We start from the raw sequence: 19,323 nt of genomic DNA on the forward strand, positions 1-19,323 counted from the left end.
CACGGCTGAAGGCCCTTGACAGGCACAACGCCAAGTGGTGTTTATATATTCACAATATAGCATGGCCTTATTGCTTACATCTGAACAATAGTATCAACTGCCTTGGCCACCACTAATGAGGACAAATATTGCACAATACAATTTAAATTATTTATTTGGTGATGGAAAGAGAGCAGCAAAAAATGTAGGATACTATGAATTTGGTGGTGGAATGAGAGCAGCAAAAAAGTTTAGGATACTGAAAACTGTCAAGATTTGACAAAGTCATTTTTGGAGAGAAAAAAATAATCAAGAACGATTTATTCTGTGAAAGTTGAGCCAGCAAATATTACTGAGTGATGAATAGATATCATAAAGAAAGAGAAAAAGAGAGAGAGAGAGAGAGAGAGAGGGGGGAAGAGATGTGATGTGTCGCCAAAGGGGCCAGACACATCTCAATCGCAATCTGAAGTCATTATGAAACAATTACACAGCTCTGAGATGCTGGCAGTCTGCATTGTCTGTAATCCTGATGTGCTGAAGTGCAGGGACAGTCTGAGGGCAGGGATAAATCCTCACTGTGACTCACTGTGTCTGGCCTACATTACCCAGCCTAATGTGTTGACATGTTTACCAGCCTCACACTGTGTACGAGACATTATGCAATAAGTGTTCTGAGTATATCAAAGCTCATTTTTATCCACATAGTAACAGATGATGTTTTCACCTTTATATATCCCCCAGCCCCACTGTCTGTACTTGGGGTCATAGGTGAAATTACCCTGTGGTGATACGGGCGTGGCTGAGCAACGTCTGTGGAGAGCAAGGCCGGGAGAGGAAGAATGGTAAAGATTGACACCTGTGGGAAATGATCTCTAACAGCTGTTCTGTGTTACAGTGAGCTGGAGAGGGATACAAAGGGAGTCCAGACCACTGGAGGAGGGAGAGAGAGAGAGAGAGACACACGCAGCAGTGATCATGTGTGTCTTTGATTATGTTGTGTTGAAAAGCAAACTTATGTGTGAAACTGAAAAAATGTGAATAAAGAATTAAGAGCTAGAGACGTGTCACATTGGTGCCGAGACCCGGGAATTAGGTGACACCTGCCGAAGGTGGCTGCTGGCTGAAGTTTATCGACCAGCTACCAAAAGGGACAGTGGAGTGGGTTCAGTGCCACAGACCGCAGTCACTGGATGGGGCAGTTCAGCTGGCTGAGGACCATATGATGGCGTATTCGGGGGCTGGCGAGCCCTCTTCTCTCTCTCTCTCCCTCCCCCTCTCCTTCCCTTCGTCCTGTTCCTGTTCCCTGGAAATGGCCCACGGGACCAGGGAACTGGTTTTGTGGTAGGAATTTCCACTGTCCTGTGGGCCGTTTAACCTGCCAGTTTTCCCTAACCCTCTCCACTCCCCCCACAGGTTAGTGTATCCGCTGCCGTGGGTGTGGGCGTAAAGTCTGGGCCGGTCTGCTGGAGCTGTGAGGAACCTTGGCATTTTAAGGACCGATGCCCCGCGATGGAGGAGGATATATTGGTCTGGATCCCCGATGCACCACAGGCCACCCCCGATCGAGCAGAAGCATACCAGATACCTGTAAATATTAATGTGGATTCAGGTTGTAATCAAACCTCCATTCACCAAAGCTTGATTCAATCTGAGGATTTGGATACGAACCGCAGGATGAAGGTAAGGTGTGCATGGGGATTTTCAAAATTACCCTTTAGTGATGTCATCGTTCAATTTAGGGGACAAAAGCATAGTGACGAGGCTGCAGTTGGTCCCCGCCTCTCCCATCCACTAATTTTGGATACGAATTGTCTGAAATTTAATAATTTATTAATGGGAATATGTGTGGATGGGTCCTGCAACAAAGTGTATCGGTATGTGATGTGTGATTCGCTGGCTGGGGAGGCAGTGCCAGGGCCGTCTACATCAGCTCCACATCAGGAGTACATAAGAGAAGGGGAAGTCTTGGCTTCCCCAGCCCTTAGAGGATTCCCTGCATGGAATTTCCCTCTGGAGCAGAAGCGAGATGAGACTCTTCAGCACGCCTTTGACCAAGTGAAAGTGATTGATGGTCAACGCCTCAAGCCAGACATTGCACTTGCATATTCGTCTTTTTCAATTATCAAGGATCGGTTGTATCGAGTGACGCAGGAGGATACAACCCAATTGTTAATACCACGTAGCAGTTGGGAAATGTTATTCCAGATGGCTCATTATAATCCGGTGGTGGGTCACTTAGGGCAGGAAAAGACACTAAACCGTATTATGGCCCATTTCTATTGGCCAGGTATTCGTGGGGATGTTCGCAGGTGGTGTGCGGCATGCTGTGAATGTCAGCTGGTGAATCTGCCGGCCACCCCAAGAGCACCATTGCGCCCCCTTTCATTGATTGCCCCCTTCAAAAGAATTCGTATGGACCTTGTCGGGCCATTAGAATGGACGGCATGCAGGCATCGCTTTGTGTTGGTTCTGGTGGAATATGCAAGGCGATATCCGGAAGCAGTGCCTCTGCGCAACATTTCAGCGTGAAGTGTTGCAGAGGCACTCTTCAGAATCATCTCCCGAGTGGGGATTCCGAAAGAAATCCTCAATGACCTGGGCACTACGTTTATATAACGTACACTACGCAAACTATACAAATTATTGGGGATTACATAGTTTTGGACCAGTGTTTACCATCCCCAAACAGAAGGCTTGGTCAAACAATTTAATCAGACCCGAAAGAATATGATTCGTAAGTTCATACACGAAGACGCTCGAAATTGGTAAAAGTGATTCAGTATGAGATGTCCCGCAAACCTCCACGGGGTTCTCCCCATTCAAATTATTGTACGGGCGTCGACAGTGCGGCATGCTCAACGTCCTATGGGAAAATTGGGAGGAGGGACCTTCAAACAGCAAAAATGAAATTCAATATGTTATTGACCTGAGAGCAAAACTCCACACACTGGGGCAATTAACACAGGAGAATTTGCTCCAGGCTCAAGAACGTCAAACCCAGCTGTATAATAGGGGTACTCGACTACAGGAATTTACACTGGGAGATAAAGTCCTTATATTGCTCCCCACATTGAGCTCTAAATTACTCACCAAGTGGCAAGAACCCTTTAAGGTCACACGGCGAGTTGGGGAAATCGATTATGAGGTGAAACGAATGGATAGAGGCGGAGCACATCAGATTTACCACCTCAACCTCCTAAAACTGTGGAGAGAGGTGGTCCACGTGACTTTGGCGATGGTGGTTCTGGAGAGGGAGGAGCTTGGAACAGAGGTGAACTTAAAAGCCACTGATTGAGTCACCCCGGTCACTTGTGGAGACCACCTCTCACCATCCCAAGTCACAGAGGTTGCAAGGAGAATTTTTTGACATGTTCTTGCCTCTTCCCGGTTGTACAAATCTCATAGAGCATCATATCGAAACGACCCCAGGGGTAGTGGTACGTAGTCATCCCTACCGATTACCCAAGCACAAAAAAAGTGGTTTGGGAAGAATTAAAGGGCATGCTGGATATGGGGGTAATAGAACAATCCCACAGTGACTGCGCCAGCCTAGTGGTTTTGGTTCCTAAGAAAGATGGCGCGGTCCGGTTCTGTGTGGATTATAGAAAAGCCAGTGCGGTGTCTAAATTTGATGCTTACCAATGCCTCGGATTGATGAACTGCTTGATCAGTTAGGCACGGCTCGCTTTTATTCGACACTGGATTTAACGAAGGGATATTGGCAGATGCCCTTAACTCCCAAGTCCCGTGAAAAGATGGCTTCCATTCGGTTTGTTCGGGGCCGGCTACGTTTCAGAGACTCATGGACAGAATCCTCAGATCGCTGCTGATTACGCCGCTGCTTATCTGGAGGACATAATTATTTACAGTAATGATTGGCAGTGGTACCTGCAGCATCTGAGGGCTGAGGTCATTGAGACGGGTGGAACTCACGGCAAACCCAAAGAAGTTCGCAATTGGGTGGGTGGAAGTAAGGTATCTGGGCTTCCACTTGGGTCATGGGCAAGTGTGCCCCCAAATTGATAAAACTGGAGCGATTGCAGCCTGCCTTAGACCAAAGACCAAAAAGGAGTTGAGACAGTTCCTTGGGGTGGCTGGCTATTACCGCAGGTTTGTGCCCAATTATTCAACCATCACCAGCCCGCAGACTGATCTGACTAAAATGGGGGCACCAGATCCGGTCCAGTGGACGGAGCCATGTCAGCAGGAGTTCACGTGGGTGAAAGCTGCACTTTACGGCGAGCCGTTATTGCACTCTCCTGACTTCTCTCTCCCTTTTATCTTGCAGATGGACACATCGGACAGGGGGGTGGGAGCGGTACTGTCCCAGATGCTGTACAATAGTCGCAAACTCTCACTGAGGGAGACGAAGTACAGCACGATAGAGGAGGAGTGTTTGGCCATCAAGTGGGTGGTCCTCACCCTCTGGTACTATCTGTTGGGGTGTGCTTTCACCCTCTGTTTGGACCACGCCCCGATCTAGTGGCTCCATTGCATGAAGTATACCAACGCGTGGATCACCTGTTGGTATCTAGCTCTCCAGCCTTTTAAGTTCGAGGTGGTCCACAGGCCGGGGGCGCAGATGGCTGTGGCGGATTTCCTCTCTAGAAATGGGGGGGGGGGGGGGGAGTAAGTCACAGGCCGGATGGCTCCCCGGCCTGAGTCGGGGGATGGGGGGATGTGGTGATGTGGGAGAGCGAGGCTGGGAGAGGAATAACGGTAAGGACTGACACCTGTGGGAAATCATCTCTAACAGCTGTTCTGTGTTACAGTGAGAGCTGGAGAGGGATAAAAAGGGAGTCCAGACTGCCGGAGGAGGGAAAGAAGACACACGCAGCAGTGACCGTGTGTGCCTTTGATTACGTTGTGCTGAAAAGCAAACTTATGTGTGAAACTGAAAAGTGTGAATAAAGAATTACGTGGACTTGTCACCTGGCCCCCGCTTCCTCCTTCCTAGAAGAGCTAGGATGTGTCACAGACCTGTTACATTCCAGTATTTTTTACATTAAAAATACGTTAAAAATTCCCCTCCCCCCCTTACCTTAATGTGAAAAAAATAAATAAAAAATGCATCCGGATTGTAATTTTTTTTGGGCAATTCTCATGGTTCAACAACAAATACTTTCAGTATGAATAAATACAATTTAAATATCATTGCATCACTTTTCACATTACAGTAATTACAATTTATAAAAATAGAGATGTTTTGGCATTATGGTAATAAGAATGGGGGGGGGGGGTGCGCTAAACTGTCATGAAAATAATGTCACAATGCAAAATATCTTAACTGTACATTAAATCTTCAAATTGGCACTTTATGAAAAATAATTTTGTATTTTTTTTACACTTTTATTTTTTTTTTTTTTAATTTTGTTTGTGATGGATAAAGACTTAAAAAAAAAAATTAGAGACCGCACTTAAAGTCTGATTAGAAAAGTTATAGTAATTTCATAAGTAATAATAAATAGTAGTTATGAATACAATTATTGTAATTATTATTACTTATATAATAAGTAACAGAAATATCACTCATGTCCTTAGTCCACAGTTTTATCTGTACGACAGACCAAGTCTCACCTCTACAGCCTCCCAGCCCCACTGTCTGTATTTGGGGTCATGGGTGAACCTCCACATGTACATGTACGTCTCGATGACTTCTGGCCTCAGGATGAAGTACTTCTCGTTTTGCCGTGTGGCAATGGCCTCCACTCCTCCATCAAAGCGGAACGCCTCCGGGCCCAGCTTCAAACCTGAAACGTACAAGTCGGCAAAATCATTGCTCAAACTTCCATGTTGACAAGGGATTACAGGATTACAATGTTCCTGAGATATTTGGATGTGGATTAGGGACTGTGGTATAATCTGGAACAGTAATCTCTGTCCGATAAATACACCTACGCATTATGAACAAGTGTATGTGTGTGTGTTTAACGATTGTGACAGAGGAAGTCATGAGGTTTTGTTCTGTGTGTGTGTGTGTGTGTGTGTGTGTGTGTGTATATGTACAGGGTTAACAGTGGTGGATTTAAGGATTCTCTAGAATAGATGTGTTTCTGTATTATTGACAGAAGAGATTGACTAATCAGTGAATAAAAATTCTCACCAGAGACTGTACTAAATCAAGAAAATACATTAATATTGTAAAAAGCCTTTATTGAATTTAGAAATGTTTAGAAATGTTAAACAGCTAACCTGGTGAAACTCATGAATGCATCCAGACATTTTACTTTTGAGTTTTATAATTCTCATTATTTGCAATGATGATTCTCATAACTGTAATACAGTAATTAGCAAAATAAGAAAAAAATTATATTGTAAAAGAAAACAAAAATTACATTAAATATTTATATATATCATTAAATATATCATAAAATTTACAATGAAATAGTAAAACAAATAATAATAATAAAAAAATATATATATATATATATATATATATATATATATATATATATATATATATATATATATATAAATTAAATGACTAAATAAATTGTGTCCCTTGTGTTTCACTTCAGCACTACTGATTTAATTATTATTATTATTTAACAATTTCATTATGTATTTAATTATTTGAATATTTCAATATTTATTTAATGATTTAATGTTGAGTAATTTGGCAGCTCCATACAGAACAACAAATATTACCATAATTTGTTTATCATGATTGCATCACATGAAAACAAACACACACCAAAAAAAAAACAAAAAAAACAAAACAAAAAAAAACAACAACAAAAAACAGCAGAGCTCTCACTCACTGGTTCGGGCGTAAGACTCGTGACATGTGCGGGCGATCTCTGCCGCGAGTTCCATCTGGTGACCCGTCTTATCGTCAGGGGCTCCGTCCGCCCCTAAAGCAATCATGCCTCCAGCAAAGCAGGTCAGGTGACCCATCTTGTGCTCCAGGAGTCCGCCTTTCCATTCGGCAATATATGTCAACCCTCCGCTTGACTTCCGGATCAAATTCTTCTCAACTGCCTATACACACATACACACACACACACACACACACACACACACACACACACACACACACACACACACACACACACACACACACACACACACACACACACACACATACACACACAAAGAGAACCGAATGTAATTGATATAAACAGATAATGTTTTGGAATTAGAGGTCTCTTTAAATGTTTTTTCTCTTCTCTCTGGTTACTCATCCTATGTGGGTTTAAAGGACCTTTGTCCTTGTTTGCATTTGTTTTGTTTGTCCATTACAATGGGTACATTTGAGGCTTTGGAGTGATTTGATTCTCACAAAAGCATCATCTGAAGTTTGAGGCTTGAAATAAGGAAGATCATGGCAGAGATCAGGGTCACAGCTGTGTGCAAGCGCTCTTTATTTACAGATGCGTCACCCATATGGGAAACAAGATTCTTATCTGTCTGTAGAAATTAGTCTCTTTGCATTTGAATGGAAAAGTGGAAATGTTCATCACCATGGTACCAAAAGCATGAATATATATGAATATATATATATATATATATATATATATATATATATATATATATACATATACATACATACTGACTTTCCCCTCCTTTTCTTTAAAAAAGAAAAACAAATATTGAGGTTCCAGTGAGGCACTTACAATGGAACTCCCATTGTAAGTGCCTCAATGTAACCTAAATTTTATATATATATATATATATATATATATATATATATATATATATATATATATATATATATATATATATATATATATATTTTTTTTTTTTTTTTTTTTTTTTTTTTTTTTTTACAAATTAACATTAACCAGTATTAGGTATCATGAACTAACTTGTTCATCGTTAGTTCATGATACCAAATGCATATACTAATGTTACCAAAAAAATTCTATACTGTAATCTGTTTGTAGATTGGCAAGTTACGGTTTCAAAATAGCTTCCGTTGCCACTACATGGCACAAAAATGATAACTTTTGCATCTGTTAAGGAACTTTTTCAGTATGTATCTGGTAACACAGTCAACAAATTGCTCTGACAAACAAAACTCAATCTGCTTTGAAATTTCAAAACTCAATCAGCGTCAACAGTCATTTGACAGTCTGACACTGAGAGGTGTGGGTGAAAGAAGACGACTGAGAGGACAATACGTGGTTTGTGAGATAAAAAAAAAATAAAAAAACACGCCGAACAGGAAGAGTTAAAAGCCCGATAAAAAGCTTTCAGAGGAGGTAATGAATGGCTAACCAATATGGTGGATGAAATGGCCATGCAATAAGCCCTCTCTGAAGGTGACCGAACATAACACACTTTTCTTTTCTTGGATGATTGGCCTGGAGTACAGAGTTAGTATATGTGTGTGTTTGAGAAACAGAGACACTCAGGGGAGGTTCCCAGACAGACAGCCGGTGGGACAGCATTATCTTAGGCAGGTTAAGATGGTTCTCTCTAATGAAAGTAAGGATTGAGTTCGTGGTCTGTAACAATCAGACTACACCAGCTTTCCAAAGCTCTCACAGATGGCTCGAGCTGAGTGCTAGTGGCAGCTTACACACACATACAGATACTTTTTACTTTTCTACAGAAAATAAAGTGTAGAGGGATTCCAATTCCCAACCTGCAGAGAACAAATTTCTAGAAATTCAAGCAAAAAAATAAAATAAAAAAATGTAACTCACTTTGGAAAAGCTGGACTCAGAAACTTGGAACAAAACAAAAAAACAATAGCCTCCTACAAACTTACAAAACAACCTCTTATGTTATTCAATTAAATGGACTTTAGTCTGAGTAGATATAATATTTAATTTGACGTGTATAATATGAAGACGACCTGTGAGGGAGAGAAGAGTTTGGGTGAACTATCCCTTTAAGACAAGACACAATATTGTACGGATTGTCCTTGTATCCCTAACATCCTCGTTTTTTATCATGTCAAATGAAATATGGTATCTACTCTGATTAAAGCCTATAGCACTGGTTTGTGAACAATGTTTTTCTACTTTTCTTATTTGATACTGTGTTCCTATGGGGAATTTCAGTGTTAGTACTCAAACTGCACCCTTATATTCCTGCTGACACAAGTCAAGTATCTTTCAAAACCATGTCAACCAATTCTAGTCCAGACAGCAGTTACCTGTTCATTTTCTCAAATCACCAGTAGACTGTAACATTTCTGTGGGCTTTTTCTCTCTTTAATGGTGGACTTTACCTGCAGGGCATTGTAGTAGAGCTTCTTTCCCTCCTCATCGCTTTTGTCTGACATGAGCCAGGCCTTCAGCAGGTACTCATAGAAACTGTCCCCCAAACCTCCCACTGAGACGTGATCTGCAATACACAAAAATGGCAAAGTCAGGGTAAAAAACTCCTTCCTAACTCCATGAGCCAGTGCAAAAGTTCATTCTGGGTTTGCATTAAACAGAATAAAAATATATGGTACATGTGTGCCTTATTTGGCACACATATTCAGCAGAAATGTGTCTTATATGTGGAAGAATAATGAACCCTGTATAAGAGTGTGTTTGGAGCTGTGGACTGTTGTGCAAGACAAAGTACTTATTTGATTTGCACTTGTCTCCAGGTTATTACTTTTACGAATCAATTAACAGATGCATACTTACGCAAAGTGACTTACAGTACACATACTACATTGACAGTCTCCTATGGTGTTAAGTGTGTAGCTGATGGGCAAAATGGTGAATAGGGATTTTACTACCTTTTCAATTTCTGTATCACTCAATCTTTAGTACTACATGACCAGGAATCAATTTGATTGTGAAAAGAGGGCATTCCACATGGAATCAGACCTGAATGTGAGTTTGCAGTCATTTATGTACGACAACACCGCAGGCACCCACTTTTGAGGAGGTTTTTGACAGGGACGAGGAGGCTGAAGGCGGAAAGACTTTAGGAAGGCTGCATTACCAACAAATGCTGCCTAAAAAAATACCTAAATGGCTATTTGGCTTGAAAATGTAAATTATTTTCCTTGCCCACGCAGCCTGTGACATCAGATGGAAAGAAAAGTTGTTTCGAAGACTGAGCAAATTATTACACGTTGATGAAATATTACAAAGATAAAAGACAACAAAACATATTAAGAAAGTAAAATGGTCAGTTTTGATTTCATGTTGACTTTAATCACTTAGTACAAACCAACCAAATAATATATTAACTGTCTGTAATGCAAGCGGTTTCAAATTTCTTTTATGCCAAGGACCACCAAATATGACGATCCCTTTGCGATAACCCCAGCTATGAATTTTCTAATGCATAAGGTCACATTTACACTGTGTGATAAAATAGTAAGTGTGATATTCTAAAGACAACTTGTTGTTTGCAAAATTGAATAATTGTATTTTATATTGTTACTGCAGTAAAGAAAAAATAAATGATTAAATATTATGACAAAAATATTTACTCTGTATTAAGTGGACAGCGTATCATTTTACTACACAATATTAGTATAATATTAGATGTATAAACCTGAAGTGAAACATTTTCAATTCAATGTATTTAGCACTTTACAGTGTACAACCAAGTACAATACAACACAAGTACAATCTATTCTTGAAAGTATGTACATTGCAATGAAGAAATAAGAAATGTTTTTTGGCACAAAACTATATGTAGATTTGTTTTAATATATTCCTGTTAAAATTTTAAAATTAAATAATCACGATTAACCTCATGATGTTCTAGACGTCATTAGAAAAAAGAATGAAACGGGAATAATGTCAAATGTTAATATTTTTACATTGTTTAAAAATATTTTTTGCACTTTTTTTCTCTGAAATTGTTCACTGACCCCATAGCGGCCCACTGGGGGTCTCCGGAAACAAAAAGAAAGTTATGCTATATAGGTTTTAGTGAGTGAAATGTTTTGGTGTGGGAATGCATGTGTGCATAAGGAGAAAACAAATTTGTGTATTTCCTGGTGGCACGTTCAAAGGTGCAGGGTGCTCAATATTGTCCACTCCACTGTGTGTGAGAGATGAGAATCTGGGTGTCTAAGAACACTGCCATGTGTTTGTCTGATTGATGATCAAGCTCATGAATATTTATACCTCATTAAGCACTTGTTTTTTGTGATAGATACGTCAAGATAAATCGAGCCACAGCCCAGACAACCGTAAAACATACACTGCCAAGCTCAGCCACATGAGACACTTTTCACAGATGATACACAAAGAAAAATCAAGCATTTAAGCTTTTAGAATCCTAAATTCTTATTTAAAACCAAATCCTATCTGATTTAAAATACTTAAATCTTACATATATAATGTCATGTTGTCTTTTTGTTAAAATATCTTGTACTTAGGTTGTTTATTACCATCAGAGCCTGATTTTTGCACATTATTTGATTTAAAGATAATATGATATCAGAACTGATCCAATTTACTTCTTAATGTGCTCTTATTTTGTACGATTCATAACTGTGTGTTATTCTAAAGGGGAAACAATGGTTTTCATAATCGTTCTTCAAAGGTGTAGTGGACTAAAGCACTGAACTGATAAGCGGAAGGTTGTTGGTTCAATCCGCACAGCCACCACCATTGTGTCCTTGAGCAAGGCACTTAACTCCAGGTTGCTCCAGGGGGATTGTCCCTGTAATAAGGGCACTGTAAGTCGCTTTGGATAAAAGCATCTGCCAAATGTAAATGTAAAATGTGATAACTTAAGACTGGTGTTGAAATGACTTTTTTGCTGATGAAAACAAGGCGGTGTGAGTGGGGAGAAAAACAGTATTAACCAACATCTTCATATCTTTAAGGGCTGTTTACACCGAATACAATTTGTGTCTCTCAGCACTGTCTTTTAATAGTTGATTTTTTTGTAAACATGCACTAAACAGATGTCTTTGCCCATTGCGCAGTCACACAGTTTTTTTTTTTTTTTTTTTTAGTTTCTCACTCTTTCAGTGAAGCTGCATCAAGTTCAAAGAACTAGATCTTTTAAAAACATGTCTCGAGACACCTGTTTTCTGTCATATTGGTGGCGCTGCATCTAGCTTTTTTTAGCACAAGAACGCATTCCGTCTGAACGGTCCTTTACAAGCCCTACACTATTTCCCAAAGAATATTTCTTTTTCACTTGGAAATACATTACAGAACTTAAATGTGATGTGACTGATGTTTTATGCTCTCTTTAACTCCTTAAGGCTGATTTATACTTCTGCGTCGAACCTACTCCATAGTGTCCACATGCGTTGGTTTGCATTTATAGTTCTGCTTTGGTGTGTCTGCGTCGTTTTGTGAGTACACAGCCAAAATGCTATGGTATTGAGAGAAAATGCCTTCATTTCTGAAATAACTATACATTTCATAAATAAAGGCAATGCAGTAGTCTTCATGGATTCAGAAGTATTTATAAATGTATTAAAGCACTGAAAACAAAATGAGTTCAAAGTATGTAGTATTTAGGAACATATTATTTATTGTACATGTTGCCTCCCATGCACAGAGAAAATAAATCAGGCACAGACTGTATGATTGCTTTTACTCGCTTAAATAATAAATAAATAAATAAATAATGTGGCATACTTTGATGCTCCATGCTGAAAAAATTAATCACATTAATCAATAACTGCTTGCTTGACCAACACACAATGGGTGTTGTTTTAAAGCTTAAAATCTTTACAATGCATTTGGGCAAAATAACCAACTCTTAACAGGCGCTTTTTAAATCTGCTGACAATTTAGAAGTGTTCCGTTTTCATAACTTATGAAATATGATTATTTACACCATACTGTCAAACATATGGTCATAACATCATATAGATCGGAAAGTTCTGGATTATCATATTCCTGATATACAGAGTAAAAGACCAGAGATAAAAGTTTTATGAGATGTTCTCAGATGTGTCTTTTGTTGCATTTTTGCTTGTTCGTATAAAACAGAATATAAAAACAGCAGATGCTCACAAAAAAAAAAAAAAAAAAAAATGGGTCCAAACATAATGTGACACGATCACTGGTCAGTGGATACAGATGCATAGATAAAATAATCTTGGAGAGAATGCGCCCCTTCTGCAGATAATTTCTTGTCATGCTGGGGGGTGGTCTCTGGTAACACAGCGGACCAATTACAGCTGTTGTGATCTGCACCGACTTGACGTGTAGTTAAATTTTTGAAGAGGTGCACGTCAGGCTAAGGCATAGGCTACACCGTAACCGTCACAGCTATGCGTTGCCTACGCCATAGGTTCGACGCAGAAGTATAAATCTGCCTTTAGTCACATACAACCCTTTTTCCCTAGTATCTAAATAATAGGACGTCCAGTCATCATTTTTCAAACACATCATGTGGAAAATTGGAACTCTCAGGTGCTTATGGTAAAATCCTGCCATAGTGAAAAGTAAGAATAAGAGTTCTTCTGTTGGTAAAATCTTGTTGGCCACTGCTGTCAGCTCTTGCTGGGCTGCTCAGTGAAACCTGGAGACCAGCTGTGCTCATCAACACAGCAGACTTGTACAGCTCCACAAAATCCCCCTGAAACACAGAGCCCTGAGAGAGACCAGATACTGGATGCCTCACCTTGTCCTAGGTCACGATGCAACAAGCTTTCGGTGATAATTAATTTTTAAGTCCCCACTGAAAGCGTGTGTGGAGCGACAAATTCACAGTCAAACATATTGAACATTTTATGATATTCATCTTGTTTTCTACGCTTTATAAGTAGGGCTAGGTATTGATACAGATTTCCCGATTCAATTAGATTCAGATTCACAAGCTCTCGATTTGATCTGATTCCAAATTTGATTCAATATCGATTCATATGGGGTTTTTCTGTTATAATGTCTTTATTGCTTACATATAAAATAAATAATCTCCCAGCTAATGCTGTTAATTATACAGGGGACCTTTTAACTAGGTTCATTCGGAAAATATTAATTTGACTAATTATATTTTATTACTTTTTCATAATTTTGGTCACATTTTGGCTTTTTCAAAATGAACAAATAAATGAATTCAATCAATAAATAACACATTATATTTTATATATTATTTTTGTTACATATTTATTGTTGTACTATTTACAAGTATTTACATTGATTTTTTGAACATGTGTTAAAACCGGTACCGTCTCTTTAACAAAAATAAAACTGCATTTCTATAAAAAAACGCCTTTTAATGAGCACATGTTAACTAAAGCAGACACGAATGGCTTTACGTCATCTGTGCGATGCATGATTAGAATTATATGTTGTTGTTTTTTTTTTAGTTGTTTTTGATCAACAACTGACTGTAAAGAACAGAAAAGGTATTAAAAGACACTGTTTTCAATTACAAATGGGTTGCGTGGATCTCGTCCTTGAACACATTACACGGAACAACTTTTTCTCTCAACACGCTGTGAAAGGATCTCACTGCTGAACATTTCACGACTAAACTACACAATTACTGGTGAGTGAAATGTAAATATTTACCAGCCAGTTGCCAAATATATTTACTTTAGTCGCACAGCGCAAAATTTGGTTGCAAATGTGAGTGATTTCCTCTCATTGTAGAGGAGGGTTGCACAGTGAGAGAAAGATCGATCTTGGGATTTAAGAATCGATATAGATCTTGGGATTTAAGAATCGATATCGATATCATTTAAATGAAGATTGCGATGCTTTGGAAAAACAATATTTTTACCCACCCCTATTTATAAGCACTAAACATGCTTCTCATGTGGTACGCAGATGTGCGCAGGGTGATTGAAGGCTGGTATCACATGCGTGTCGCACGATCCACGAGAATCTCTCGCGCAAGTGATGCGTTCTTATACAACTGTATCCTGGAGCAGGCAGGTGCGCATGCGTGTCTACTGGGCTTCCCTCGATATGCGAGCTCCGGTAACAGGATAGCGCAGAGCAGATCACACGCACAATTAAACTGGGCTTCCCCCGATATCATGGCACATAACAAACCTAATGCAACCCATTTGAATTCTACATGAGAATTTTCTATTTTAAAGCGCTATGGAGCAATTCAACAGTTTCAAACGACAAGACAACACTGACATTCTGAACAGCACTGACAAGGGAAAGAGAAAACACATGCACCAGCACCAATTACAAGATGTTTTACATCTACACCCTTTCTAAAATTTACCATAGTAAACTTTAATAGATTTTTTCATTATAACTGTGGCAGTTTACTGTTTTTATGCTACTATTTTTTCAGAATATAAACAGTTTTTTTTTTAAAGAAAGACTACCTAACCACTGAGGAGCCATCCATGGTCTTAACTATGGTAAACACAAGAGCAAGTAGGCTACAGTGTAGAATAAAAGTCTGGACTTTTAATAAATTATGAAGAAAGTCATGTGTAATACTGCAATATGTTTCCTGTTCTAATGATGTTTGATATAAGGAAACAAACTGGCCTGATTTGGCTTCAGATATTCCTAGAATCACAATGATTTCTAAATCATTAATAGTCTGATAAAAGAAAAACAATATCTGTTATGGAGCAGGAAACAAAAATATTTACTATAGAAGCACAGTCCAGAATCAGTAAAGTGGTTTAATCATGAATATTATAATGAGCCCTATAGAAATAAGGAGTAAAGTTAGTTTGATTTCCCACAGCACACTGAAGTACAAAAAACACTGTTGAATTCAAAAGTTTCTACATGCTCAGATGATCAAAAATAAATATTCACTACAAACATGAAATGGATAAACATATCAAAACAGCATCGTGATGAACGTGTACGTCAGCCACCACCAATGATCATTTTTTGACCAAATAAAAACCCTGTATGTGGAGTAAGATTTTCAAAAAAATGAGATTTCATTGTGGGAGGTGCTACCTAGAATGATGCAACGAAAATAGAAACCAATTAACCAAAAAATATTTTAGTTGTGTGGTGGTTAGGAGAAAAAATACTGAAAGGGTGAAAGAAGGGTAGATGGATGGAGGAATTTTAAAGATGGTTGTTTCATCAGGGTCAACCCTGGCGCTACAAGGCACTCAACCCTGTAGATGACAACTGACCCATATGGAAAGCCCTCCAGGACTGTGCTTGGCTAGTTGTGTGAAGCAAAAAGACTGACAGCTATTTTTAAATGCAGCTGTGTGTTATCCCGTCTCCCTGCGGCCAGCTGCCATCTCAGATCATTTTTGTTTATGATCCTCTAAACAAATGACTTTTTTCAAAGCGAAAAAAGAAATACTTGCTCTGATGCACAAAAAGAAACCCTAGTTTCAGATGGTTGCATTCTGACAGCACAAAATCCTGTCCTTTTTCGCTCAGTGGCGTAGATTGTTACCCCCACTACACACTGAGGTATCTTTGTTCTCCTTTGACTCTTCATCATTAGTGTTGAAGTGCCTGCATCATCTCTGACCATGAAGTTGAGACTACACTGCTCTCCATCCTAAGACGGCAATACATTCCTCTGAGCGAGGATGGCACAAAGCCGAAAATTGTTGCCTTCTTCTTGGCTTCTTTAGGACCAGAATAAAACACCCCAGACTTTTGATGTATATGGGTGTCTAGAGGCTGAACTTAAAAAGGAGTCTGTGTATTTCCATATTTTGTTGCATAATTAACACTGGAAGCATGGTGAGAAATAGATGTTTGTGGTGTGGTGATGTTCCTGTAGCTGGTAAAGCATGACACTAGCAATGTCAAGGTCACAGGTTCAATTCCCAGGGAACACACAAACTGATAAAATGTATATCCTGAATGCAGTGTAACACCTCGTCCTAACCAGACGCAATGCGATAAGATTCCAGCGACAAGCTATCTGCCTGTCCACACCAGATGCGACACTGCGATATTCTTACACTAAAATGAGGATTATTGACAATACAATGTAGAAATCAGAGCAATCACAGACAGAAAAGTGTTTATTGAACGCAACATTTTCTCACTGAAGCTCTGTAACGCTTTCTAAGGCAAGTCCAGAGGGGATAAATACACAAATCACACACATACACGGGGAAAAGTTACATTATGAATTGAATCCTTCTTTAGTCTGTTAGAATTGTTTGTTCATGTGGTACTCCTGTTGTTATTTCACTGATCTCCACGTAACAGGGAAGGGGAGAGAAAGTTGGAATGAGCCGGGATGTCTCCCCACTACCATTCTGAACCTGCGTGTGTGTGTGTGTGTGAGACAGAGCTCCGGCTAAAGAGGAGACCTCAAGCACAACATTCGGTAGGTGTGTAACACCCTCGGCCAAAATTTAAGTTGTTCTAAACTGGCTAATGAGATGCTGGCTTTAATATACTGCAATAAGAATAATTTTAGACCTATTTGTTGACTGCGTTGCCTGGCGCGATATCGCAGAAATAGAAAGCATTCTACAAATAGAAAGCCCTGTCGCTGTCGCTTGTTGCGGCTGGTTAGGACAAAAACTCTGATTAACATGGAAAAGATACCTTTTATCGCGTGTCGCATCGTGTCTGGTTAGGACATGGTGTTAGTCGCTTTGGATAAAAGCATATGCCAAATACATAAATGTAAATTTTATAGGTGAGAGACGTACCATTTCTTGGCACTGTTTCAGCATTTAGCCTCAGCTGAAAAAACACACCCACAGGCCATTCATGGGGCATCTAAAGCAGATTTTAGTCAAAAATGGTTGAAATAGCTAGTTCTAATATGACTGACTGGATTCTATGCAATTTCCAGGAGTTGGGGTGCACAAGTTTTAAGTAGTCTGTCGGGAAGAAAAGCTGTGTTTAAAAGTTCCAAAGTGGCAACAATGAGCTCGTTTACATGGACACGAGAAAGTAATGAGTGCTTCCAAGAAAGAAGTGGGCTAGTCACTGGATTTGACAAATTTCGTGAGGTTTATGTCATCAAATGTTTGAGTTTTGTTTGAGAGACATAATAGCTAAAAACCAATATTCTGCTTTGATTTCAATTTTATATGCGATTACAGATTTAACCGCACCTAAGTGAACTGTGGTTGGTCACTTAACATGTTGATAAGACGGTCTCTTCTTGTCTAAGTGGTCGCTTGCTGGCCAGAATAAGCAGCAATATGGACCAGACTTACACCGATAGCGAAAACTCAGGCCATGCGAGACTACTAGCTGTTTAATGTGCATTTACATGATGAACCTTGTGTCCTTTCATTAGAAATTAAAGTTAATCTGGAAACCCACGATAAATACTACAAATAAAAGTTTAAAAGTTACTTATCAAAAAGGCATAGCAGGTTACTGCCTTAATTTAGTGACCACAATCAGAAAATGTTTCCTTAAAGTTGTTTTTTAAGAAGGCCCTTTCAGGGTTACCACTCTTTTCAAGGCACAATATTCCAGGACATTTTATGTGCCCAGCAAGTGTAATATTTAAACAAAACACATGCCTCCATTTAAATCGAGCTTTTATTTTGGTGTTTCTGTGTGTTTTTTGGAGGTAGTTTCTCACCATCTGATAAGCAGTTCACTACATGGCCCAGTGTGATTATTAATCCCCTTTATTAATTATTAATTATTACATAGTCTGTATGTGCTGCACACTTCAGAGACTCTGCTCACTGTTATCTCACATGCACAAGAGTGCGCCTGATGATCATGATAAGGTGTTTTCATTGTATGAGCGGCCGGCTTCACACATTCATTTTTAAGCATGTATCACTTGCAGATTCTATACTTTGCAACAGTTAAATGTTACTTCTGTTGTTATTCTACTACCCACCATCAGGGGGCACTAGTGTTTCTGTGGGTTAGGTTTAAATACAGGTATGTGATAGAAGAAGAGAGAGTTATTTGGTAAGGGGAAAGCATGGATTCTCTTTGAAATAAGCCACATTGACTGATGCTTTGACTGGGAAACATACTGTTTCATGCTCAATCAAAAAGGCTTTCCTTTTCCTACCTTTTTTGTTGTACCAAATGGTGCATTTGCTATTGCATGGTATATTTTAGAAACTGAAAGGACAATCTGCCTGCATATCACATCGCCTTGTGTCAACTAAAATGGATATTACTCATGAGGATGGGACTAATTTCCGTTTGTTCCTGGAAATAACGTGTGGATAAGGGGATTTGGTTTGGACCGTTACTGGTGTTAAAGAACTGATTGCATCAACATAAACTACAAGGTTTCATCACTCATCTACGTACTAATTGAGATAAGCTTCGTCACTTTCACTGTATGCAACTCTTCAGTCTCAGATCAGAACTATTTCTTTTGTATTCATAATATTTTTCTTGCATTTATTTGGGTTCATTTGTATGATTGGTTTATGGAATGTTACTTTAAGTTGCGTTTCTGATGTACATTGCACTTTTGGTTTATTTATTTCTATAATATATCCTCATTAAGAAAATCATTTGTCTGTTATATTGTTTTTTTATTTTGAACTCAACCAGTCTAGTGATTAGTGATAATTTGGAATGAAGATCCCTCCCAAAG

The 19,323-nt window shown here is 39.2% G+C and overlaps 1 protein-coding gene across 1 annotated transcript in view; it reads right to left on the reverse strand.

Annotated features, from left to right (window-relative positions):
- Window positions 1-19,323, reverse strand: part of LOC127416049 (mannosyl-oligosaccharide 1,2-alpha-mannosidase IA-like) — a 177,649-nt gene that overhangs the window by 14,672 nt on the left and 143,654 nt on the right. Inside the window, exons 8-10 of the mRNA XM_051655157.1 lie at window positions 9,164-9,279; window positions 6,744-6,963; window positions 5,560-5,732 (exon numbers count right to left, since the gene is read on the reverse strand). Of these exons, the coding sequence (XP_051511117.1) occupies window positions 5,560-5,732; window positions 6,744-6,963; window positions 9,164-9,279 (509 nt within the window). The remainder of the gene's footprint in view (window positions 1-5,559; window positions 5,733-6,743; window positions 6,964-9,163; window positions 9,280-19,323) is intronic.

The sequence above is a fragment of the Myxocyprinus asiaticus genome, chromosome 25 (assembly GCF_019703515.2).
Source record: "Myxocyprinus asiaticus isolate MX2 ecotype Aquarium Trade chromosome 25, UBuf_Myxa_2, whole genome shotgun sequence".
In the NCBI taxonomy this organism is placed as follows: Eukaryota; Metazoa; Chordata; class Actinopteri; order Cypriniformes; family Catostomidae; genus Myxocyprinus; species Myxocyprinus asiaticus.